The sequence below is a fragment of the Neopsephotus bourkii genome, unplaced genomic scaffold (genome assembly GCF_033783945.1).
Source record: "Neopsephotus bourkii isolate Nb327-2 ecotype Australia unplaced genomic scaffold, CSIRO-AGI_Nbou_v1 NB_797, whole genome shotgun sequence".
NCBI lineage: Eukaryota > Metazoa > Chordata > Aves > Psittaciformes > Psittacidae > Neopsephotus > Neopsephotus bourkii.
This window is the reverse complement of record NW_026901293.1, coordinates 153,491-177,073: the sequence shown is the minus strand read 5'-3', so window position 1 is coordinate 177,073 and position 23,583 is coordinate 153,491. Positions and strand designations below refer to the sequence as shown.

The following is a 23,583-nucleotide window of genomic DNA, read 5'->3' as shown; positions in this document are numbered from 1 at the left end:
GATATCTATAGGAATATTCACTTTCTAACAAGTTCATTTTAGTTCCATTTAGTTCTCCCTATGCAGTTTATCATTGCACACTTTATTGAAGACACATGCCAAAATTTATGACAGCAGCATATATAGTACAGATAAAGTTAATTGGGGTCAGAACCTGTAACAACACTAGATGAAAGGTATGTTGGTCTTGCCTATGTTTCAGAGTAAGCACAGAATATTTTAGGATATGAATTTAAAATAATTCCTTTAAGAAGGACAGTCCTAAAATGATTTTATCTGAAGGAAAAAACAGAGGATTCTTGTTCCTGAATGAGAGAGTCCACACATGGACTTGATCAGGAAGAATTTTGTGTAGGCAGTGGAGGACAACAATTTATTATCAGTAAACAGTTTTCATTTTAATCAAGGACTTACAGTGTGAAAAGAAATGAGACCTTTTAGTCTACTTACCCAATTTTTGTTTTCTCTTTAGTTTTGGACGAGGAACCAGTTTTCGGTTTTTTGCTCTCCTTCTCCTTTGGTTTGGATTTAACTTTTCTACCCTTCTTTTCCTCTTTACCTTCAGCTGACACACTGGGGAAGTTTTCAGGACTCATTACCCGTGGAATGTTTCTCTCTCCTCTCTCTTTTGCTTTTGCAATCGCTTCAGATATTATGCGATTTGCCTTCTCTTGCTTACTTTCCATGTCTGCTTTTTTCTTCTGCTTCTTTTCCGACATTGCCTTCACCTGGGTATTCTGCAACTTAGTATATGATCCCGAACCAACAGTCTTCTTGGAGGAAGGAGGCTGTAGCAACAGACAAAAGGAAATTAAATTACCTTATTTTAAGAATATAAATATTTCCTGAAAGTGCAAAAGTTTTTGGTCTGGATATGCATTTACAAAAACCACATGAAACTGGCAGGGACTCAAGTAGACACATAAAAAAGAAGGAATTCTGTTGATCCCACAGAATGGCGTGGGTTTCAGAATAACTGTATCACTTGTGGGTTTTCAAAAAGCAAGCCACAAACTGAAAATCAGTAAAAAAATATCGTTCTAAAATTCTCTCAGCCTTCTTTCTATAGTTACGAGAAACTAATCCTTAACCTTCCCAGCATTCCCATACATTTGACATATACCTCCAATAAATGCTGTTCTCATAAAATCTGAGAAAGCAAAGAACTCCCGAAGGTAACAGCATCAGTACTTCACATTTTCTTAGATATCAGGACCACAGTTACCTTAAAGTAGACAGCACATCTTACAAGACTAATTCACTGCTGAACAGACGTTTGAACAGAATCAAGATTAAAAAACAAACAAAAGATAAAACCAAAACTAAACGCTATATTCATAAGAAATCAGAAAGCACTATTTCTTTCATTTAGATCAATGTACAGTCAGTGCCCTAGTCAGAAAACGTAACTTGTCTTGATTTTTAGGCTTTTAATCACCATTTCATTTCATCAACACAGCATTGTTTACACCACGAATGCAACGTTCTGATTATCAGCCTCCCTCTAACCCTGCTAGGAGACATGTTTTTGCTTCCCTCCCCTCCCCCTTCCCCTTTGAGGAATGGGAAGAATTTCCTACTCAGACAAAACCCAGCAGATAACAGTTATGTTACATTCTCACCCGTACACTCGCCTCTGCCTACAGCACGAAGAAGAGCCACTGGGGATTTCCAAAGCCATTTTGTGGCTAGGTCCAGAGCCCCTTGGTGGGTGCATCTCCTGTGGGTGCTGTGGCGGGGCCTGGCGGCAGGCACGGGTCCCCATACGTGGACAGCAGTGCACGGCCTGCGAGTGCTGCCACCGCCGGACCCGCAGCACATCAGCCAGCTCAAGATGGCGATGCGGCGCGGCTCCCACAGCAGCAGCCAGTAATAAGGAAGGTTATTCAATCCCATTAGCCTTTTAGCCCAAAGAACCCCTCCTCCTCCCACTCATTCAGGCTTCCACTTACCCTTCCCCTTGGCCTCTTCACTGAAGACATGTTTGACATCAGACAAAGGCTTGCCCTCTGCTTTTTCAGCACCCTGAGCAGTGCTCAAAGAAAAGCATTGAGAGAAGATTGCTAAATGGCCTATTTAGCGAGCTGCAGCCAAGAGATGTACAACCCTCCACAAACACGCGTTGTGATTTATCAACATATTCCTCCCTGGGCGAGCACAGGTCCACGGGTGCCGGCCAGCTGCCTCAGGTGGGGAGGGTTGCCTGCTGCCACAGCGGGGCTCAGCACCCACCGTAACCGCGGAGCCAGGTTCCAACAAAGCACGGGAAGAAATGAATGCACAAAGCATCAAAATGCATCAGCATGAATATTAGAGATGTCGTTAAAAATACTGACTCCTTCTGCGGAAGTAGGCCAGCAGATGGTGCTACCCGTTATTATTCCATTAGGCTCTGCAATTTAACCCCCAACGGGCCACTCTCCCCTACATGCGGTGTGGGCTTTAACTCCTGCTCCTCCGCCAGCGCTGTCAGCAATGCCTGCTTGCCGGGATGGAAAACCCTGGGAGCTCAGCGTCCATCTGGCTTGACTTCACTGCTACTCTGCTGCTCCATTTCCCACATTGGAGCAAGGTCAAAGATGCCAGAGGGGAGAGGCAAGAAAACACAAGCTCGTGGTCTCAAACCCATCTTGCTCTCCAACACTATTCTTTCCATTTTTTACTTTTTATTATTTTTTCTTTAATTTTTACCTCATTTCTATAAATTAGCAGTAGTGACCATACAAACTCAGACTTGCCTGCTTCCTACAGAAAATGGAAGAACTCCTGAACTTAGCTGTACCCCTTTTCACAAGGCCTATGGACACTTTGCGGTGAAAACCTGGGGACGCATCGCAGTGGTAAAATCATCTCCATCACAATGCTGATTGAAAGTGCTATTTTCAAAGATCAGTCAAGTCTTCAAGTATGTATTGTCAACATACCAAATAAAACCAAAAAGCAAGTATGATCAGGTTCTTGAAAGGTTATTAAAAAACAAGAAGCTTTTGACAGCATCACTCCATCTAGCAACACCCTTAAGTCACAGAAGCCCATTAAAGAATGAAGAAGAATCAGGACTTGATTTCTGTTTTGTTTGATAGTGCCCTGGGTTCAGCAGTAGCAGTCATTTTTCTTTTTCTTGGTAGCTGGTGCAGTGCTGTGTTTTGACTTTCGGGCTGGGAACAAAGCTAATAAAAATGATGTTTTGGTTTGGCCAAGGACTTTGTGAGCCTCATGCTCTGACAGAGAGGAGGGAAGCCGGGAGGAAGCAGAGGCAGGACACCTGACCCAAACTGACCAAAGAAGTATTCCATACCACAGCACGTCATGCCCTGGAGATAACTGCGGAGTTAGCCAGAAGGGGAGGTGGACTGCAGGGTTGGAGGAGGTATCGGTGGGTGCTTGGTCGGGCTGGGGGGGCGAGTTATCGGTCACCTGGTGATGAGGTGTTATATCCTCTTCCCTTGTTATTTCTTTTATCATTACTATTATTGGTGGTAGCAGTAGTGATTTGTGTTATACCTTAGTTACTAAACTGTTCTTATCTCAACCCGTGGGAGTTGCATTCTTTCTGATTCTCCTCTCTGTCCCTCCAGGAGTAAGGGGAGGGCAAGAAACGGGGGGGAGTGGGTAACAAGCTGTCTGGCTGTGGGTTAAACCACGACAGTTCTTTTTGGCGCCCAACGTGGGGCACGAGGGGTTGAGATAACGACAGATCTGACCGTCACAATGCTGATTTATTGGCTCTCAGAGTTGTTCCTCTTGATCTCACAGCTTCAGAATGTTGTAACTTACTTAGAGCCGGTATTTGCTGTGTTAGTGTTTATCAAGTGTGGGGCTTGGGCTAAGGTTCCTGTCTCAATGTACTTTATGGCAATGACTTGTAATACGGGTGGGCTCCAGCAGCAGGGCGGGACGGACGTGGCCGTGGACTGGTCCCTGGCCGCCCAGCTGCTCCTCACCGTCCTGGCCCTTGCCCTCGCCTCCGTCTGCGTGAAGCTCTGGGAAGCCAAGGGGGAGCGGCCCCGGGAGCTGGCGGCTGCTGAAGCGGCCTGGGAGAGCTGCCTCGGGGACCAAACGGCGGCGGGAGCGGGGCCGGAGGCTGGCAGGGAGCGGCTGCCGGTGGAGGAGGTCGGGGCGGTCGAGGAGTGGGAGGAGGCGGCTGCTGAGCAGCGGGAGAAGGCGGCGGAGGAGCCGGGCCCCGCGGCCAAGCCCAGCCCCGAGACGGCCGAGAGCATTGCCCGGAAGCCGCCCGCCGAGCCCCAGGAGGACGCAGGAGACCCCGCAGCATTTCCCAGCAAGGCAGAGGAGGAAGAGCTGGACTCAGGAAAAGAGAAGCTGGTGGTGGGAGAGCCGGCAAGCACAGCAGCTGCACCAGCCCCAGTGACAAGTACAGCAGCATTGTTTGAGAGTTCTGAAGGTTTTGGATGGCCTTTGGGTATCCTTGGGACCTGCCTGCTGATTGTGATGGTGTTCACCATGTTGGCACACATAGAGAGTGTGTTTTACCCACCACCATTTTGTCTGATCTCAAAAGTTAAGCAGAGTCAGGTCTGGGTCTTGTCTGGGATTAGACGACGATATGGGAGGACCAAGAGGTTTCCCCCAAGGCTGGACAGCCATGAGTGGCAGGGCATGTGGGACAGTATGGGCAAGTATCTAGTCCACTGGGCCCCTCCAGTGCTTTGGAAGCATTGGAGATGGAAGGCAGCCGTACGGTGTCCCCAGCTACAAGCTGCAGAAACTGCTGAAGGGGACAGTGAATTATTTTGAGCCTGGTGGCCCATGGCCCTTAAGGCCGTCAGAGCAGAGATGCAACATTGAGATGGACTCATGATCGAGGGGTGTACTTATCAATGGACACTACTGCCCAGGTTATTCATGTGTGTGAACACTGCACACAGCCTCTCCTGCTCTGAAAGACTGTTACAAGAGATGGAGCCAGCCATCATGGACCAGATGGACTCAGCAGCTTTATAGGGACTGGCCCATGCACTACGATGAGAGTGCACTTAGATAAGAGTGATGGTATACTGAAAATGTGGGATCTGAGCATGACGTGAATGGTATGGAATAAGGGGTGGATATTGTCCTGGGTTTAGCAGTAGCAGTCATTTTTCTTTTTCTTGGTAGCTGGTGCAGTGCTGTGTTTTGACTTTCGGGCTGGGAACAAAGCTGATAAAAGTGATGTTTTGGTTTGGCCAAGGACTTTGTGAGCCTCATGCTCTGACAGAGAGGAGGGAAGCCGGGAGGAAGCAGAGGCAGGACACCTGACCCAAACTGACCAAAGAAGTATTCCATACCACAGCACGTCATGCCCTGGAGATAACTGGGGAGTTAGCCGGAAGGGGAGGTGGACTGCAGGGTTGGAGGAGGTATCGGTGGGTGCTTGGTCGGGCGGAGGGCGCGAGTTATCGGTCACCTGGTGATGAGGTGTTGTATTCTCTTCCCTTGCTATTTCTTTTATCATTACTGTTATTGGTGGTAGCAGTAGTGATTTGTGTTATACCTTAGTTACTAAACTGTTCTTATCTCAACCCGTGGGAGTTGCATTCTTTCTGATTCTCCTTTCTGTCCCTCCGAGAGTAGGGGGAGGGACAGAAAAGGGGGGGGGGAGTGAGTGAGTGAAAGCTGTCTGGTTGGGGTTAAACCACGACAGATAGAGATTTATACTTTTGTGATAAATATGTTTTTCCATAGAAATTTTTAATTTTTGCAAGAACGTTAAGATTAGGCCTTACACTTAATCTGATTTTCACTTCCATTTAAATTTAATCTCAAAATGAAGCTCACTGTCCATTGAAAACACTAGCAGTACCAGTATATCAAATAGATTATTTTCTTAACAATGCCACTTAAGCTCAAAGATTTTTCTGTAAATATTCCACTTCATAACAAGGACAATTATTAAAGTTTAGTTTTACTTTTGAGAACTCTAACCAAGATGCTGCTACACCATAGTTACAGTATCTGTAACAAATTGCAATGATTTACCTTTTAGGATTATTATTTTGTAACTTATCAAAACTGCTAAATCCCATACTATTTTCCACTTTGAGATCAGCTAAACAAAATATATTCCTAACACACTCTTGGTGTAATGTCAGCTCTAAGCAAAATGCTACTAAAGCCAGTACAGTCTGAGGAGTCTTGAAAGAAACTGGTACATCTTTGTACATTCCTGGGCCAGAAACATACCAACCAACCCCACCTAATAATTAAGTGGGCAATACAGAAATGGTGGCTTTTACCTGATTCTTTTGCAATAATCTGCCTAGTTATTTTATTCCTTTAAAGCAAAGTTTCTTACGCTACAGAGCAGAAAGCTGCTTCCCAAGTTGTCCTCAACTACTTTATCATTCTCTACGTAACTGTGACTATGCTGGACAAGGCTAAGCTGTGTTTTAATTCCTCAGGCTGACCCTCTGCTTCCTGCTCTGCACTACTGTTTTTAACTGGTGTCTCCAGCACTGCACAAACAGTAAGCTATTTGTTAGGAAACCAAGGACTTTTTTCTAATTTTGCTATCACATTTCTAACCATATGGAAATGACATTCATCAAGGCACAGGAAGGCACCAGCCAGCCGTTTTAATCTAAATAAAGCTGTAGTGAAACCTTCATCAAGGAAGTCACCATTGTCACAAAACTCAAAACTGGAAAGCAACACAAGTGCTTCGAGATTAGAAGAACCAGTACAGAGGACAGTATCTGCACGTACTTACCAACCAAAGCAACACAGATCATGTAATTGAGCAGCAGCCTTTTGTTCTGATAATCATTTCATGCTTCCAAAAAATGCACGGCCATAAAATAAAGTTAGCTATACATCATCATGCAGACCAAAAAGAATTTCAAAAACTACACAGCATCTACAGCAAAAAGGACAAAACCTTTTGCCACAACAAAAACACCCCTCCCTCTTACTGCGCAGGGATCAAACATCCTAAGGAACATATTTTTCACCAACTGTTTACAAACCTATTCCACCTACCAGCAGTAGGAAAGCAACTCTTAACTGACAAATGCATAGGAGAAAGTGGGAAGAAAACCGTGAGGCAGCCATGTATTTAAAAGCTAAGGATTTGGAAAAATGTGTTTTCACTTTCCAAGGTTGTAAGGATAATCATCCAAATATAACTGAACATAAACCAATGCAATGTTGTCTTGAATCTGCACAGAGAGAGCTCCAGGGTATCTACTCCTGCTAATAGCTTTGCCAAGCAGCAGCCGAGTACACTGAACAAGCCTCCTGTCACTTTGCCACTGCTCCCCGCAACCCTGTGAGTAGCAGGGAAATTGGCAGGAATCACATCAAATTCGTGCTGCTGCTGCTGCCTGCAAAAGCCATTAACAGCAGCAGGTATCGACCATACTGCTGCTCACATGGAAGAGCTAGTCCTAAAATACTAAGGGTGGAACAGATAACAGCTGTAGGCTTCTTCACATATACCCTTATTCACAGCAGCCAGGGGAGCATCTTCTCAGCAGCATTCAAAAGAATTTGACATGCTGTCTTGTAGGAGGCAAAGGTGCACTACAAGTCTGAATGACATCTTAATTAATGTAAAAGCAATCAAGTTAACAGACAATATCAAGAGACAGAATCATGATAGCAGTGTTCCCAAGAGCTCCAGTACTCTGCTGAGTAGGCTTTTCATAGAGAGGCATTTCTCCAACATTCTGTTGCGAGTTGCACAGGACATGCATTTGAAGACCTTCACAGTACTTCCCACTGCAAGGACAAATCACTGTCATCAATGCTTACAGCTACTGGGATTTTTTTCCTTCAACGCCTAGACACATTTTAATTTGCTCCACAACAACTAACAGTTTCTTCACATCCTTTGCATGTCACTATACAGGAAGCCCCAAGAAGTGAAGTTCAGCACAGAAAAAGGTTCTACCTCTGAGAAAACCTTCCCAAATCCTGCCTTATTTGTTCCGTAAGTAAAACATTGCTTCTAAGGTAAGAATGTCTTTCTTAAAGTTGATACAGCCATTCATGATAGAGAAGTATTACTATCAATTTTGTCTGCACACAAAATCTTTAAGACTCTCTCCCAAGTTGCATCCATTCTTAATATACTCTAAAGACTGGTAATGCCTTTCCCTTGAATTCTAATGAGCCACATATTTGTGAATTAATTATATAAATCACTTTTAAAAAGCACTGATTTTCCCTTGTGGATCTACTCACCCAAACACCAGCTATCACTAAGAACTGCATTCTGACCCTTACTAGTCTAACAACAGAAAGCTAATGTTTTGTCTGCAATGCCTTCAATGATCCTTTACTTCTACTGCTGGTAGTGCACCTCTGCAGGAAGATGCACAGACTAAGCACCATATGCCTTAAGAGCGTAACAAGCTCTTGCTCGTCTACTAGGTCCTTAGGAAAAATCAAGATGACCTTGGTATCAGCTGCACTGAAAGCAGCTAAAATTAGCCACCTGGAAACCTGATCTTCATGCAATACCACATCATCTTTGTCAACGTTAACTACTAAATAAGAAATTCCTTCCTGTAAGTCCGATCACCAAAACAGTCTCAATATCACAACTATAATACAAATAAATGAATCGCATAACTAATGATAATCAATACGTTTGGGGTTTTGTCCAAATTAGGTTCTAATTTTTTCGTATTATAATCACATCAGAATTTGAAAACTACAGTTGCTTTTAAGCAACTGTAAGAACATGAACAGTGAGAAATGTTTGAACAGTAAGAACACAACAGTGAGAAATGTTAAAGGAATTCATCATCTGAGTTATAAAATTGTATTTATGAATGCAACTTTGAAAAAACAAATGATGAACCCAGTGACTCCTGAATTCCATTCTAGTACTCTGAACTTTTTTCCTCTAGAACAGTGCATAAGTAACTCTCCCAGCAATTTTTAATAGCAGTTTTATAATTAAGAATTAAGAATTTAGTACCTACTAAAACCAAAAAAGATGAGCTCACACCCCTGACAGAATCAACCTGTACAAGATTCCTTACAGTATGTGTCACGCCCCATGCATGCAGAAAGGAGACTCCTTTCCTGAATGACAATCCCAGCAAAAGAAGTTATTTTATTTGGATTATATAATGAAATAAGATTTCCATGGTTAATCAAGCTGTTTCTGCACAATTGATGGGAAGGTCACGTAAACATGCAACATTCTTTTCTCCAGAAGGTATCTTTTCCCCCCTTCTTTCGGAGTTACTTCTGAATTGCTTTCTACTTTCTCTTGTTCAACAGTTACCCCACATCATCTGTGGGGGCTACTCTACAATGAGCACTGGAAAATGAAGATCCAGCAGGTTCAATTATTTCTCCATTCTCTTTGATGCATATTTGGCAGTATTAGGAGAGCCAAAGATCATCCCAAGTTACAGTTTTTTCAATATGCTCATCATACTCTTCCTTCTTTTTCTTGCTTATTGTCATTGCTAATGAATGTTTCTGTGTTTAAGAGATTAAAAATCTAACATACATATGCGAGACAACCCAAATTAAAACACATATGCTACAGATAGATTAAAAAAGGAAAAAGATGGGGGGGGGGGGGGAGAGAAGGGGGAATATCTGCCTTTTCCATCTCCTGTATTTCTTATCTGTAATGTTAGTAAATTAATGGCTTACAATTACAGCAGCATGGACAAGTGACAGTTTTCATCTGTGTAACAGTCACTTCAGAACGTAGATTTGGTTACTAGGATTCGTACTCACAAGGTATTTAACACTAGGCTTATGGCCAAATTTCAAATTTATGTGGAAATGGAAACATTAATGTAAAGGTCGGCAACCTTAAACTAGTCATTTCTAAGATGAAATATGCACCTGCTTTGCACGTCACACACTCAAGTATGGTTTTGTTTCTCATCTAAATGCTACAGAACCCAGTAATATCACCACTAAGCAAGCTTCACCACTTCTATAGCTAACATAACATAGCTGTGATTAGTAGCAGCTGCTTAACCAAGCCTCTAATTTACCAGACCATTCACTGGGAGAAGACCAAGTCATTGTTCATGCAAGCCACTGTAAGCAGATGCCCCTAACCTGGGTATGCTGCAAAAGCAACACTGGATGTCACAAACGAGTCTACAGTGCATGTAAGCTTCTGTTTGGAAGCCAGTCTTTGATCCTCATACGTTCTTTGGCTGAAGACCTGGAAGAAAGATTTAGCTTTAAAATATTCTGCTAGCTTGTTTTTCATCTCTCAGGTTACAGTTATCCATGTACAATAAAGTACAAGTGACAGCTGTTCAATTTTTATGCAGCTTGCTTTAAAAAATACAAACAAGGCTATACAACCATGCCATACAACTTGGTGCATACATGCTTCCAAGCTCCTACTGATTTCTAGGTCAAAGACAGTTAAAACAGAAGAACAAAAATCTGTGAGTTCCTATCTTACAGAGTGAAATGAAACATGAGCTCAATCCTTGTTGGACCTCTGTAAATCCACAACAGACATTACCACTGCAGTAACCACAAGCTGCAAAATCCAGCACTTTGACACCACATGATCTACTAATACTTTCCTTTCTCCCTACTTAAAGATTCTCATCTGACAAAAGAAAACGCAAACAGAAGTTCTGCTGAAGCAATGCTCAACAGGGCTTCCTGTTCCCTTCCTCCTCCCTTCCCTGAAGGAATTCAATGCCTCAAAACCAAAGACCTGTGGAAATGCTACTGGCACCCCTATCTCTTCAGAAGAAATAATTTCTTTTGATTAAGTGGCCAAAATATCAGTTTCTTACACCTCCAGTTTTATTAGTCTTGTTTTAAATTAATGCTTAGTATAGTATCTTGCCTTCTAACTGCTATTTTTTTTCATTCCTACATGTGCATCTGAGCCTCTTAAATGTGCACCTATTGGCAGGACTCCTGTGGCAAACTATTACATTATATAAAGAAATGGCTGAATAAGTATTCCTCTAAAAGGCAAATGCTGTGGAGTTTACTTGTACTCCATTTATGACAATATTAAAACTGTTGTTCCTCCACTGAAGTCTACACATATTATTCTCAAGCATTAAATTATGATTGAAAAATAACTTTTCAATGTATAAATTAAAATGTATTTATTTTGGAACACATAACCTGAGGAAATTATGTATTCGTGGAAAATCAGGGTTTATCATTCTTCCCTCCTCCAATAAGTTTAATATAGGAAATTTAAATTTTAGAGTAATATATATTGAAAACATTTCACCGTGTATCCATTCCGATTACTCAAGCCTGTCTTCAATACCCTATGCATAACAGAACCAAAAAAGAGAAGACTGCTGTAATAACTTATATTTCTAACCATCAATTCCAGAAACTACTGCTTACTTTGCATACTTTTTTTTCCTTTTGATATTTTAAAGCTCCTGTTCTGAAAGACAAATTCACAAGTTTCGTTGCCTGAAGTCAGTAAGATAATTCACATACTCAGGCTTAAATGTAGAAACATATCTTACAGTACAATGGTCAAAGTAAAACTTCTAAAACAATCTTTTCCACTGACACAAAGGAACTTACGTCTCCAATAGGAAAGTTTCTTTCAGAAACTGCCTGTCTGGTAAAGAACAAGATTTGTAGTAACACAGCAGCTTTACTTTAAAGCCTTATGAGTCACAAAAGGAAGTCAAGTATCAGCATTTTCCCAAAACCGCAAGCATGATAAAAAAGCAAAACAAGGACCAAATAAAATCCGAGCTCGTATGTGCTTGAAAATACAGAACATTGGAATCTTCTAATCAGAGTGGTAAGAATCATAATTCAAATCTGTAATAAAAAAGGTGAAAAAAAATCCGAAATTAAATAGGTTCCATCCACAAAATAAGTCAAAAGAAAGAAGTTTTGCATACAGGATAGATAAAACTTTCCATTGCTGTTTTCTTAACGTATGTATTTCTTTGTAACGCCTCAAATACACTCACACTAATCCAGTGGAACTCTGTTGCTAACTTCAGTCAAGTACACAAATATTATTAAATGAAACTCCATCAAGCAGAAGCAGACTAGGAGCACAATAATTTAAGGTGTACCAGTGATGAAAGCAGGTATGTATTCTGCATACACAACATAGTGACCCAACATATCCAAGTGCTATTTGTCATCCAGAAAGCAAAATAATGGCAAATATCTGTGTCAATGACCTGAAACTAAAATAAATACAAACTGCAATGCACTGTGAAACAAATAGCGTGAAAACTAACCACACAACTGTGCTTGACTATTGCAGCTGTATGCAGTTGAAATACCGTATCTACCAGTTGCATATACAAAATCACCTCATATTAGAAATTGGAAAGGGGGGACAGGGTAGAAGCAGGTGCACAAGCTCAATCTAAGTAAGTTAAAACTTTAGAAGCCACATTTTTCCTACATTACTACAAAGTCCTTCACACTCAGAAAAAACTAACAACTGGCTGAAGCAAACATGCAGCCGTTTCACCTGCCACTGTGAACACAGGTTTGAGCTCACTAGGAGATACCAAGATATGGGACAACCCTTTCACGCAGTAGATACTGACAGAAGATTTGAAATAAAGGTTTTACTTTAGAAGATGCATAAATCTTCATACTCATAACTGCAGCTGAAATTTGAGTTTATTTTTAAGGACAAAGGAACATTTAAGTAATGTCTACATGTCACATAAACTAGAGCGACATGAAGTTAATGTGTTGAGATAGCTTTTATCCAACTTCTTCCCTACACCCCCAAATTTAAATAACATATGCTCTATTTGGATGTATAATATACAGTAAAAGTCTATATTACTTTAAAAGCATTCAAGTTTTAGCTACTTTTTTCAAGTAGTCTTAAATTAAGTGATTTCATTTACCTTTAGGCAGAAATCATGAGTTATAGAAGATGCCAAAATCCTTAGAGAGTGATTTTCACATGATTTTTATTACCAGAGAGGATAACCAAAGCACACTCAAAACTCCACTAGAAAGAATACCACAACAAGGTACTTTCTATACACCTTATCCAAACACCCAAGATCAGCTTTGGCATGCCTATCACAAGTCAGCTAAAACCAGCAAGGTACATATCTCTGAGCAAGGAAAAGCAATAGGAATTCAGTGGTAGCTGGTTCTTGTCAAAACTTAATTTCCTTTCAAGTGCTCCTCCTACACCTCTCGTAGGACTGGGTCTTGTAAGAAAACATTTGTATAATTAAAACCAAAAACCCCTTCATCCTCATGAAGTTCACTACTGCCACTACTTCCTTACACTATCCCCCTGGAAACCCCTGTGTTTTGTCCCAGAGTCAGCCAACATTAAAGTATAGTTACAGAGAGTTGCAAACTGCAACGACCATCTATTTTCTGTACACTTCTGCTGCTTAAAGGAATTACTTAACCTACTGAAGTGATGAAAGTGCAGGACGAATAGGCAAGAACTATGCAGAACTAGCAGGAACCTGCCCACCTTTTGTTTAAAGGCCTTGCTTTTGTAGTTACCTACAGAAAGGAGAGCAGGGCTAGGTCAGAGGAACAACCACAGATTAAATGAAACAAAGAGACAGATTCTCTTCCACACCATGTTTTAACAGCATAATTTAACAAATTCTACTCTAATTTTGTAGTACACTGAGTGCAATCATAACAAAATTTGCTTCATCAGAGTATGAAGGCTCCTGGAACAACATGCTGCAGCCAAACACTATCATTCTATGCCAGAACCTCCAAAACAAGACTACTTTACCATATATGCAAGCTTAATGAAAACACTCCTGCTGAATATAGTTTTCTCAATTGAATATTCCTGAACAAAATCCTCCCCACAATGAGAAGGAAAACCAGACACATAAAAAAAAATTATCAAACAACGTGATGGCTTGAAAATAAAGGTCACAAGTCAGACGACAGCTACTACTGGGTACCAACAGGATTCAATTTCAGGCAAAGGGAAAAACGGAAAACACAACCAAAATACCCAAACTGCTTTTCCCCAGAAGTCTCCTAAAATTTTTCTAGAGAAAGAACACAGCCTGTGAGAGCTTCACTGGGATAACCTTAAAAGAAAACCCAAATCAAAACAGCAGGGAGCATGACCTTTTGGTAGAGATCAAACAGAAAAAGTTGCAAAACAGGTCTCTAGAAACAAAAGCACAGCAGTAATATTTTATCTTGGCTATGTCTTGCGACTAGCAGCAAAGGCAGGAACAGGCCCAACGTAAATTTCAAGACAAGAATTTCTAACAATCTGTAACAGAGCTCAGGTGAACAGAGCCTGTTATCAACACAGAGCAGAACAAGTCAGGTTAGAGACCACACAGCCTGTCCAAGGATACCCTTGGGCACATCCAAGAGCAGAGCACCTTCACACCTCTGCCCCATCATGCAAGGCTGGGTCACCATCCAAACATCTCCCAAAATAGCTAAAGCTTGTGCACATTTGCAATTGCACTTACATTAAGCCAGAAAGCACACTCCTGTGTATTATCTGAAGTTGATGAGATTTCATAATACCATGTGCCTGCAGGTCAAAGAATCCTCCAGAGGATGATATAAACAGGGGCTACAACACAGACACATCAAAATAAATTTGCCTGATCTTTTTAAAAATTATTCTTACTGAATTCAAAACCAGTAAGACACATGTCCAATTCAGTCACTCGTATGTTCCTTTAATTACTTTACCTGCTTTCCCCGTGACAACCTGTGCTCTGCCAACAGCTGATCACTGCTTTTAAGATTTGCAAGAACCAAAGTTCTTGCTATAACAAAATTCACATATCAAGCTAAGCCACACCCGGGCCTCATGAGCAGCTGCTACCAAGACTTAGCAAAGACGAAAACCAATGCAAACATACCGATCTTCTAGCACTCTTTCTTATATAAAGTATAAAAACAGGTACTGTAAACCACAGTGTGCTACAAGTCATGAAAAGCACAATAGCTGTGTTTTTCTAGCAAGTTTCTCTAAAATACTATTAAAGAACTCCCCTCCTATGTGTATAGTACTCAGTAAAAAAGAAGGTACAATGAAAGAATTGCTTTTAGGGTTACTCTTAAGATTATTCTAAAAACCTATCTATCACAGCTCTTTCTAAAGCAAGGTTTCAGACTGTATGAAAACAAAAATGCTCAGAACCAAACTATTTGCATATCTTCTTGCAACTTTTCTTTCCAACATATGAACTAAAACTAAACTGTGAAGTCATGAATATATCTTTAAAGAGGCTTTCCTATCAATCTATGAAACTAGTTCTGGTTTACAATCCAATATGCTATTGAATAGCATTATGTCTATAGATACCTAACGCTACTAAGATTAAAACTGCTTTCAAATGCAGACTTAATTCCTCAACCGCCAGTATGTAAAATAGGGGAACAATTTCATGAGATACAAATTAAAATGCTAGCCTTCACAGTAAGACATCAAGAGAGCAGAAGCCAAATAACACACACAAAAGAAAACTTAACACATTTATGAAAGAAAAACCAATCTCTACTACAAATTACATAGCTCTCAAAAATGTAAGACTTGTCAACCACTTCTAGCCTAAAGCAACATTCCTAGCTTCATTTATCAAACTTACTCAAATCAACGTAAGAATTCTCAGTCACATCATGCTAGAAATCCACAATTATATTTATTAGCTTTAAGAGATCCCAAATTCAATCCACTCAACACCTGAAGATAAACACCGCCTTAGAAACCCATGTAACCAGGGACTTGTGCAAATGTTTCAACCTCATAATGAATAAAGAAAACAGTATCTGTCCACATATAGGAAGCTGTTAGGTGGACAAAGTGCTGGAAATTATTTTGATCTCTCTATACATTTAGAATTAACATTACAGCTAAAAGAAACTGTAAAACCTGAGTGCACAAAGCACACAGACATATGGACAAAAGCCACATGAATTCCAAATGTACTTTAGATTCTTTGGCTTCAAAACCATCCTACTGGTTAGCATCTTTCGAAGTTCTGCTTCTCATTCAGTAATAACACTTCACTAACACTTTTAAAGTGTTGATTTTCTACAAAACATCTCAAGCTGAAGCACTGTTCTGGAAGTTTTAGAGGCAATGTGATGTTCAAAGCCACTCAAAAAATCAGAGTTTAGGTAACTGTTTTAGACAAAGCAGAAGAGTGGTTACTGGTGCCAAAGGCCAGTCCTACACAACATGCCCACTTGCACTCTCTGCATTTGAGGCTGCAGTTCCATATACAATGATTTTGCCTCTACTGCAGCAAATGATGCTTCCCACTCCTTCCTCTCTCCCCACAGCAAATTCTATGGTACACAATTCTGTGCAGCTAAAAGGATCACTAATTCAGGAACTTGTATACCTGAAAAACACCCTCAACAAAAACACAGAAGTTTCTCTCACCTAACTTTCCCAGTTCATCACACAAATGCTGCATTAGCACTATACAATGGATAGAGGCTTTTTTCATAAACTTTTTCCCCCCCTTAGACTAATTACAATTTAGGCATAAATTGAACTACAGATTCAACAGTCTACAGTATGGGTCGCTGTCTAAAAGACAGTTTCAGGTTTGTCTTCTGTTCTCTCTGTAATTAGGTACCACTCCTTCCCAACATTAAGCTTGCACAATTGTATCAGTATTCTCACATATCTGAATTGCTTTATAGTTCTTCAGTCTTAACAAGACATCTGCTTGCAAATAATTATTTAGATTATTCAATCACACTTGTTCTGCAGTATCATTAAAAAACAGTATCTATTTTAGTTGGTTTTGTCAACTAGTCTCGCTTGATACCCAATAGAATCACTGCTGTAAGTTGACCCAGCCAGAAGCTTCCTTTCTATGCTTGCCATGTTAACTATTTTTTACAAAAATGCTTCTCTTTTGGCACATTTTAAAGACAATTATTGCAGTCATTTAATGAGTGTGCAATTATCTCAGGAAAAATTATATTCTTAAATTATAACAACTATTACAACAGCAAGTATTTCATTTTAAAAAGGAAGCATACACAAAGAATAGGACAGCCTAATTATTTGACAAATGACAAAGGGTTGAGACTTAAGGAAAGCATTAGTGATAGCAAAAAAGATTTAAAGAAAGAATGATGAAACAATTTAACTGCATCCAGAGATGGTAATTAGTAACAAACTCATAAATCCTTTAAAACAGTAAAGCAGATAATCTGCCACATTTTCCCTGTTCTTGGAAGCCAAACAGTTTTTGTCTTCCCCTTATTAAACAGCTATATTTTGAAAGTAAAAACAAGGCAAATAAAAAATGGTAGACATTATAAATTGCAATACTCATGAGTAAATGTGTTACAAACTAATTTCACAAGTATGTACTTCCCTTCCTCAATCTTTGTCATTTTGAGACAAAACATACAAAATGCTTATATAAAACTTAGAACAAAATATAAACAAAAGGAAATGCTTCATACACATTCAACTATAAATAAAACTATCAAAATATTGCTATCTAAAGTGATGAATCTATCTTTGGCAAAATGCCATAGATTAGTCATGAGAACATTATATACAGCTCTATCTTAAAAGACTTAGTTCATTCCAGGAGCTGCACTACTCAAGCTCAGAGATGCTCTCCTCCTCCTTCTCATTAACTGCACATTTGACACAGCTTCACCATTTGGACTCCCCCCATCCATGCAGGCCTTTCTGAAAATCAGAGGATCAGAATAAAAAGACAGCAAAAAAAAGTTGCAAAATATGGCACAAAGAAGGTCAGCGGAGAGCCTACTTTCCTTATTTGTACACACATGATAAAGCTGTTAGGTGCTGGGAGATGACAACTGGATTCTGCTGCCTCACTGTGGTAGAGAATTTATTAAGCTGCTACAAGAAAGGTGAAAATTCTTCTTAAGCACATATAAGTAAATCCATACAAATCCTAGGAATGTTTAAAAGGAAACCTCAAAGATTTACATTTGCTAATGTGATGTCACCCATAAAATTAACCATAATTAAAGGAACAGTAACAGTATCAATACAGTGGATATGCTTAATGCGAGCTATACCAGCACTATTAAGCATTTTAGGAAAAAGAACAAGGTTTTAGTTGCTCTTTTGGTTTGGGAGATAGATTTGTTGGGGGTGTGTTTTTGTTACATTTCAAGATATGACTTTTCATGCTTCCCCCCTGTTCCTGCTTAGTGGCACAGATGTCTGGATTTCAGTTTTCAGATGATATAAAATAGGGCAAATTGAGACTCATATCTTACTATGCTCAGTCCCACGCAAAACTGTCGTCCATTGCTTCATAAGCAATATATAACAGCATCATAATTTTTACAATCTTGTACTGTAATAATACTGAGGAGCCATAACCTATAAACTTATTCTGCAAAACAGCCTGCCACATTTACACAGAATTTGCATGCAGTGTGATCAATTTATTACTTTAAAATATTTCTCATTACAGGCTTACTTCAAATTAAACTACATAGAATGTACAAAATACACTCTGACAAATACTATATCCTTGACATTTATACATTCTCCATAACTGCTCAGATCAACTAATTAGCTTGCTGTACCTCCCATAACTAGCCAAGAAAACATATCACTGCATAGTGTGTATTTCTGTCATAGAAACTTTACAGCGCAGTATTTCCTCTACAAGTAGAACAGCAAGCAATGGCAGAGTAAGAGGTTTACAAGAGGAATAATCCAAGGGATACTTGTCTACAATGAATATAGACTTGATAAAAAGAGGCATCTGCTAAGACAGCCGGAGCTGAAAGACCTGTGACAATTCAGGGCATGCACCTCAGCAGCACAGATGCCTGGACTTTGATGAGGTGAAATTTAGTTCCATCTCTGATTATACACTTATATAGGAGATTATGCCATTCTGATCTATACAGATATCCCAAGGCACACAACCACCAAACAACCATCTACAATATTCAGACTTTCTTTGCTAAACTTTCAACAAGGGCAAGACAAATTCTCTCCAGAAATAGTCTCATCTGTTGGTATAAAACAAGTGCTTGGAAACCTCAAGCTTCCAAGGATAAAAGCAGGTTTCAAGCCAGTTTTTACAAAATAAGTAAGATACAAGATACTGGAATTCACTGGTACCCTTAAGGATCAAGTTAGGTGCCAAACATGTAGTCACAAAAGAGAAAAGATTAATCAAATTTAGGAACTAAGCCTACCACCTTGTCCTATAGCACACAAGATTATTAATTGAATATTACTTTCCAGTATAATCTCAGTTATTCTGCTTTCATGTATGTAGCCAGAAGAGATTAAAACATTTATTACAAAATAACATATAGTGAGAGGGTTGTAAACTTCTCTTAGGACAATTTATAGTTCAGATTATCTTCCCAACTTTTTTTTTTTTTCCTAAAGATGCTGAATGTTGAAGTCTTTATTTTTGTCATCTTTTTTCAACTTCACAAAAAAGTGAATAAATTATTTAGCATTAGCAAACTTAAACCATTTTTAAGTGGAGTTAAAGGCTACAAATGTTGTATTAGTCGAAGCTGAGGCTACATGAATCTTCAGTTCACTTCTCTACTTTGTTCTCAAACTAACTCTAATGAAAAATGCATGATGTAATATTAAGAGGCACAATTTATTTACAACTATAATCTAATTACAGCAGGCACTGAAAGTGTAACGGTGGTATAAGATATTCTAGATGGTATTTATTTCTGTAGCATTGTTACACAGAATAAATGTATTAATTGTGAAATTAATTTCTATCAAAAGAATACTGTATAAGTAAAAATATTTCATTATCTGGAAGGAAGCATACTCATCAGGAGTGTTTAATGTTCATCCTTAATTTCAAATAACCTCAGCATAACTGTAGTTGAAGATCTCTGGTTGTCTAATGTTGTGTTTATTCACATAGCTACAGTTCATTAACTATTTACTAAAATAAAAAGGTTTCCTGTCTGAAAAAACACTCAACTGTGATCAAACTAAAATTGATGAAAACAATTTAATCCACTGTTTCCACAGTGTGCACAAAAGCTGGGATGAAACACTGCCTTGTTAAGTAATGAAGATTTCACCTTAATTATTCCAAATTAAAATTATCAAAATCCCTTCCCACCTAACTCAGACAAAAGACAGATCTGAAACACTTCTTCAGTAATTGCCATACATTTCTGTTACTATTCATATTACATACACCACTGACTTAAATAGGCCTCAACATCATATGCTTCTGCACTCCCCCATCAGTACATTCCTCTTAACAGTTTGACACCGACCACTTCACAATTAGTTTCTGATGAAAACATGAAAAATCCGTCTGATTAGACAAACTCGAGGTCACAATCCAATTTATACAATTTACTGCATACCCTGAAATAATAAAAAACAAGCCAAGCAGTTTTTAACTATCCATTTTCTGTCTCATTTCAAATTTCCAGGGTAAAAAATGTAAAAAAAAAAAAAAAAAAAAAAAAAGTTTAAATACTGGAAAGTTGCTTTGTATTTACACAATAAAAAACAAACACAAACCCCAAGAACCTTAAACACTTTCCACAGGTCTCAGAACTTTGTCTCTATTCCTAGCTACTCATGTAGCAAGATGGAAGTAAGACTTAAATAGTTCTCTTGAACACAACAGAAAAGTCACAGCACCAGAGAATTTTCTTAGACCTGTTTTTAGCTGTCTGGCTTGTATCCCAAGGCTCCTCACAACCCCTGGATCCCAACCCCTGGATTTCTTGCCACCCCCACTCTTCCCGGAATCCACTTCCTCTTCACCCTTCACCCAAGTATGGCTCATGGGAGACCAACAGCCTCAATGCTACTGTTTATAGCTCGTGGCTCTGCTGCTCCACTTCCTGGCAGGGAATTCGGGTGCTGTAACCTCTGCATTACTGTACACACAGTAATAAACAGCATCACATTTCACTAGGAGCTACTACATGTGTCTTTAGGTTACAGAGATAACTGACAAGTAGCTACTTGGGCTGTACCCTCTTCTTCCCCTTCCCCAATCTAAAAAATAAGAAGTGTTTATCAAAACCAATGGAGCACATCTACTGCATCATTCAGTTCATCACGCTGATGTCAAATACACAGCTGTATACATCTTCCATTAATGTCACACCAGTTTTACAGGAAGAGTTTCACTGGTAAAAATCTACAACCACACACTCCAGAACCATAAGCTGAAACAGAAATGGAGAAGCAATCTACTGAACCAAGACCAAAGATGAAATGTATAAAACCCTTATCTCTACACTAATGACATAAAGAGATGAAAAAGTAATAGACTGCCTCCTTCACAGGCTTGTGTCCTGCAAACTAAGTGTCATAGTTTCAGCCCACCTGGTAACTCAGAACCATACAGCCACTTGCTCACTCCCCCCCTTCTCCCTCCTTTGGCTCTCCACACCTCCCCCCATCCCCAGCTCCAGGCAGGACGGGGAGGAGAACCCAAAGAACGCACACCCCACGGGGGCTGATAAGAGCAGTCCAATAACTAAAGTGTAATGCAAAACTACTACTACTACTAGTAACGATAAAGGAAGTAACTAGGGAAGAGAATATAAAGTTTAAAAGGAAAGGGAAGAGAACCAACAAACAGCAGTGATGCCAAATACCTCTGCTCACCACCCACTGTCTGATACCCAGCCTGACCTGAGCAGCGACCTGGACTTCCGGGTAGCTCCCCTCAGTTTATATACTGGGCATGACGTGCTGTGGTATGGAATACCTCTGGCTAATTTCAGTCAGGTGTCATGTCTCTCCTTCCTCCCAGCTTTATGTGCCCCTCCTCACTGGCAGAGCATGAAACTGAAAAGTCCTTGATCAAAGTAAGCGATACTGAGCAACAACTAAAACATTCCTGTGTTACCAGCACTGCTCTCAGACTAAGGCCAACACACAGCACTGCACCACCTACTATGAAGGAGAAAAATAACTGTTACAACTGAACCTAGGACACTAAGTAGAAGCAAGTCAGTAATTAAGTTACTTTCTCAGTATTTTTTTTTCCCAGCAAGACAGCATTCTATATTCTCAGGTAGAAAGAATATTGGCTGCAAGGATATACTGAATACAGTAGTTATTACCTTTTTCAAGCTGTGTGCAGGTTTAGATTTGATGATAAGAGTTGCCTCTATTTTTAAATGCACAGATTGAAAATTAGAAAACATTTCTATTTCATCACCTTTCTCAAATACAATTTACATTTCTACTAGAAAGAACACTAGTTTAAAATAAAGATTCCTACTTTCACTGTTCATATGTACATGGATTTCAGCAGTCTCACAATTTTGAAAACCCCAGATAACCAGCCATGACAGCTGAACATGAGCATTTATGCTACAGCAGTATCTCCTTCTGCCAAGCCATTTTACTGAAAACGTTTCAGTCATTCCTGTCAAATGAAATATGGACTGGAAGCTACCAAACAGATAAAACTATGGTAAGATTAAGGTAATGCATTTGCTGACATCACTTTTCAAGCATTAACAAAGAGGGCCGCTAAACCCATCTCCAAAACCACAGCAACAGCTTTAAAGATTGGTAAACTTTAAGAGCTGAAAGAATAATTATTTGTGCATTTGATTAAGTCTTTTCTATGTTCAATAAGTATTTTCCTTTGATTTAGGAACTTTTTATGCTGAAAAGCCTGCAAGAATCTCACATAATGCTGAGCCTTCTAGCCTCTGTAATAAAAACATGACTTTTGCTGGTTACAATGTTGTGGGAAAAAAACCCAACTTTACTTGTGCCATTTTGTTTGGTTTTGAAAAGCTTAGCTAGTCTTGTAACAGACCAAAGTAATCCACAAGTGCCAGCCTATATTTCAATTCATTGATGTTTACATGCTTCCTATAAAAGATGACGATATGGATGAAGATAAAGGTCAGGAATTTAAAAAAAAAAAAAGTGCACTTAATATTGAGTGGACACTCAAAACTATTTGAAAGCTCACTACATTATTTGTTAGGAGAAAGCATTCACAAGAAACAGATTGAAGGACTGTCTTTCAAACTCCCCAGTGCTTGGACCGTTGTTATTTCTTACAGATAATCTGAAAAGCACTGCCTGCAAAGCTGGCTTCTCTTGCATACCACCAAAAAAATGTAAACTGTAATTTTCATGCTATCTTGTCCTCCACATGGAGGGCTTAATACTTGTATGCATTACACTAAAACAACTGCAGTGTTTTTTTGTTTAGCCAAAAGTAACAAAAATCAAACAGCAGCATAGCATTTTATGTTTCTATTATTACTATGCATACCAAAACCAACAACAAAAAGTCTCTATTTTTAGCCAATTAGCATAAGCACAAAGATATCAAGCAAAGGACCAAGTAACAACAAAACCAGTACAATTTCTGAAGGAAATCATCTACACAAGCCTTATCAAAGCTCTTAAAAATATGTTGCTGTAAGTACTTAAAAAAGACAATAAGCCATTGTATTTGCACCAAAACCACAAAACAACCAATTTTCTCTGCTGTACTTAGGAAATATAAGCACCAGAAGGACTGGCACCATTTTCTCTAAATATTTCAGTTCATGTACATCTTATTTTCTGCAATGGTAAGAAAAGGAGACAAAAAGGTCTGCATCAACAACTTGGGTTTTTTCCCCCTGAAGTAGCCTTTACTTAAAGACTTCTTCAGGGTCAAGTAAGAACAGCTGAGAGAA

At 39.5% G+C, this 23,583-nt stretch overlaps 1 protein-coding gene across 7 annotated transcripts in view; it reads right to left on the bottom strand.

Moving 5' to 3' along the window:
* CHD9 (chromodomain helicase DNA binding protein 9) overlaps window positions 1-23,583 on the bottom strand; it is an 86,894-nt gene that overhangs the window by 53,586 nt on the left and 9,725 nt on the right. For 5 of the 7 annotated variants that reach the window (XM_061355415.1, XM_061355417.1, XM_061355416.1 and 2 more), the window contains exon 3: window positions 451-788. In XM_061355415.1, the coding sequence (XP_061211399.1) occupies window positions 451-788 (338 nt within the window). Of the gene's footprint in view, window positions 1-450; window positions 789-1,622; window positions 1,879-1,952; window positions 2,646-23,583 lie in introns of those variants that run through there. The other 2 variants (XM_061355418.1, XM_061355419.1) reach the window with 2 other exon arrangements.